At 46.4% G+C, this 3,367-nt stretch overlaps 1 protein-coding gene across 1 annotated transcript in view; it reads left to right on the top strand.

Moving 5' to 3' along the window:
- Positions 1–2,056, top strand: part of SNCG (synuclein, gamma (breast cancer-specific protein 1)) — a 17,406-nt gene extending 15,350 nt beyond the window's left edge. The window contains exons 4-5 of the mRNA XM_009334625.1: positions 373–459; positions 1,665–2,056. Of these exons, the coding sequence (XP_009332900.1) occupies positions 373–459; positions 1,665–1,685 (108 nt within the window). The 3' untranslated portion in view covers positions 1,686–2,056. The remainder of the gene's footprint in view (positions 1–372; positions 460–1,664) is intronic.
- The last annotated feature ends 1,311 nt before the right edge of the window (positions 2,057–3,367 follow it).

Below are 3,367 nucleotides of genomic sequence, written 5' to 3'. Positions count from 1 at the left end.
TAGGCATAATCTATCTTACTCCAGGTAAATCTATTTGTTGCTCCCAAATCTCTTCACACTGAAGGAGTCAAAACTCTGTTTGGTCTCAGTGACAGGAAAGAAAACTTCAGAAAAAGAACTGATTTTCTGTGTGAAAAAGACCCTAAACGAGGCTGTAAGATATTGAATTGCTTTTTCATAGACAGCTGCTCTAACAAGCTGCACAAAAAATGGATTTCGAGCAATATTTGCCATCTATTGAACCCGGTATTTTATTCGCACGTGTAATGCTCAAACCCATCTCGCGCAGTCTGCTCAAATAGTCCGTCTGAGCTTAGGGCGATGACTCCGCGTGTGCTGATAAGGACAAACATCTCGCTTGTGACTTGGCAGGAGGACCTGGCTGCGCCGCAGCCGCCCGAGCAGCCGGGGGCGGCGGGAGAGGGGGCCCCGGCAGCAAGCACAGACAGAGGCGGAGAGGTAAGGGGACGCCACAGCCGCGACTTCCCCGCGGTCCCCGGGCTCCCGAGGCCGCGCGTGGACTTTTTTTCTGCGTTACTGGTTTCCCCCGGGACAATCTCCCCTTCGCTTTCTGTGGTTATAGATCTGCCGCACGTCGAGCCCATCGGTATTCCCACTTTTCGTGAGTTATTTGACCAAAACCTGAGCTCGTCGGTTCTCTCTTTTGCCGCTTCCTTTTTTGGGACCAAGAATTTGCCATGATTGGACGGATTCTAAGCTGCTGCCTGATTTGGGCTGATTTTGGGGTGTAAACAGACATATAATAGTTAATGCTTTCCTATGGTTTTATCATCACATGGAATAGCTTTTTCCTGGTTGCAGCCATGCTTTAGAAGAGCTTTAGATAACGTTAGATTTTTCTATAGATTTTTAGACAACAAGTTAGGTTTTTCCACATTTAAATTAGTTCTTTTAATTTTTGATCTATTCTACCTGCAAAGTCCTTTTAAAGCCCTAGGTCAAATGTCAGTCTCTGGGCCAATTTCAGCTCTTGAACAAGGGAGGACGACCTCTTATTGTCCAACATGGATGCTTTAAATGGACAAACGCTTCTCACGTGGTATATCCTTTACAGTTTCGGTCCTAAGGCCTTGGGCTGCCCACTCCACAAGGCCCGCAGTACTGCCTGCACCCAAACTCCCCATTTTTCAGCTTCTCTGAAGCTCAGACTCTTTTCACGGTGCCTGAAGCTCCCAAAAGTCTCGGCTTGCACCTCCCACCCTCCGCCCGGCCCCCAGCCCTCCCCCCCCCCCCTCCCCACCCGGTTGCCAGTCCCAAAAATGAACCCCGCTAACCCGACTGACTTCACGGCTGCACAAGGGCTAATGTCGGGCGGCGCGTCGGGGCGGGAGGCACACCTGGCAGCAGAAAGCAGGACACTCCTGCCGCTGCCAGCCCGGCCCCGTGTTAGCTCAACCTCAACCACACGTGAAATCACATCCTCGCTTTCCCCAGAGGCCTGAGTTATAGCAGGAGTCTGTCTGGCTCCCAGAAAGAAGGGGTAATTCGTTTATTTTCTGCAGCACATACGGTCCTTACTGTTATGCAGTTGTTTATGGGTTTTTCACGTAGTGACTACCAGCATTGATTTTTCTCCTGATTTTATTTATATATGTTTTCCACTGGAAATATTTAACTGTTTTCCTATCTTACTTCTCTCACAGGGTGAAAATGAAGGCAATTAATCAACTTAGGGACTCCTAGCTCAAAAGAGCGTTCCAAGAGCATACATGGAAATATTAGCTGACACTCCAACAGGAAAATCCCGCTCTCCATAGACTAACTACATTCAGCTCTGTAGTCTTTCACTTGCCTCATAAACCAATCGTACAATATATGTAAGCCAGACTCCTCTGACTGTAAGTGAAGTGCAGCCGTGTACCAGGGTGTGTGTCTCCCTCCCCACCTCCCTCGTGGCTTCCCGACCCGCTCGCTTTGCGTGTTTTGGTCGGACTCACTGATCTGTGTCGCACGTCCGTCTGCACCGGCACTCGGGATCTCTAGGTATCGTGGAAATATTTTTTTTTTTTTAACTAATAAAAAAGTGTTTGAACAAGTTTTTTTTGTTTTGTCAGTTTTATTTGCACATTTTAGACGTTGAGCCTTCCAAACTGATGAACTCTTCCTGTAAAAGTGTGGTATTAAAATACAAGGATCTCAGGACTGTAATGGCCTTAGATCATGATGTAAAAGATGGGGAATAATGAAAAATTGTATTTCTGAAGTCAACAGCATAGGTAGGCCAGCTTTCTGTCTCGCAGGGCTGAAAAATAGAGATTTCACTTTTTAAATATTCCCTGATGTTTAAGAGAGAGTGAGTGGGGGAAATTGGAAAAAAGAAGGCTTTATAAAGGAACATGGAAGTCACCTTGAGCTCGGTTAGCATTTATTCTTCACTGTTTATTCTGCTTACACCAGAGCTTGAAAACTCTATCCTGACGTCTTCTGGGTGTAATGAACGGCTAGAAGGCAATGAACGAAACGTGATGGGCACTGACCTGTCAGATCAGAACTGGTTTACTGCTGGCAGGGGCAGGCAGGATTCCTGTGAAATGCGAGTCCGGTAACGGGTGCCGAAGGAGAATTACTGGTGCAACGCGAACACCGGGGCTGGTACCGGTTACAGCAGCCGGTCAGTCTGCAGATAAGCTGCTGAGTGAGAGCAGTAGAGACCTTCTGCATTCACAAACGTAGAGAACGGGAAAATGTTGCTACAAGCTTGTTGCTGTAAATAATGAAGAATGAGTTTAAAGCACTTCGGTAAGTATGGATCTAAAAATGGGGTCTTTTATTCACCTACAGGCAGTATCTATATTATATACATAATATACCTACCCACAAATCCATGAGAAGCCAGTACAAACTGTAGAGATTCAAGCTGGTCCAGAATCAGACCGTTAATCTTCTTCAAGCTGCATAATTATGATCACTACGGAAGGTATTACAGGAGAGACTTGCTGTAGCATGGAAGGATCTAGCAAGTGCGATATCAGCCTCTCTCACACATTAACAATACAGGTAAAGCTTTGCCTTGCAGAGACCACAGGATTTCCATCCAGAGTGGATGTTTGATCTCGACAAGAAAAGGGAACAAAAGAGCCCTAGCAGAGATAACAAGGCCCCTCAAAGGAAGTTATATCCGATATGTGCATACTCTTTTCTGATGTCCTGCAAAACATCTGCAGAACTTGCCAATTAAACAGAAAAACTGAAATTGAGGCCAAGGTAAGAGGGCATAAAGGGCTGTGATGCGCATGCCCAGCAGCAGGAGGCTGGAGCCTGTTCTTAGTGCTTGCTAGAGAGAGACGGGAAAAACCCCTCTGCTCCAAAGCTTTGCTTATGGGGATACAAAAAAAAAAAATGTTCT

The sequence above is a fragment of the Pygoscelis adeliae genome, unplaced genomic scaffold (genome assembly GCF_000699105.1).
Source record: "Pygoscelis adeliae isolate BGI_AS28 unplaced genomic scaffold, ASM69910v1 Scaffold361, whole genome shotgun sequence".
Taxonomy (NCBI): domain Eukaryota; kingdom Metazoa; phylum Chordata; class Aves; order Sphenisciformes; family Spheniscidae; genus Pygoscelis; species Pygoscelis adeliae.
Note: the sequence above shows the minus strand (reverse complement) of the source record. Positions and strands in the feature narration are given on the sequence as shown.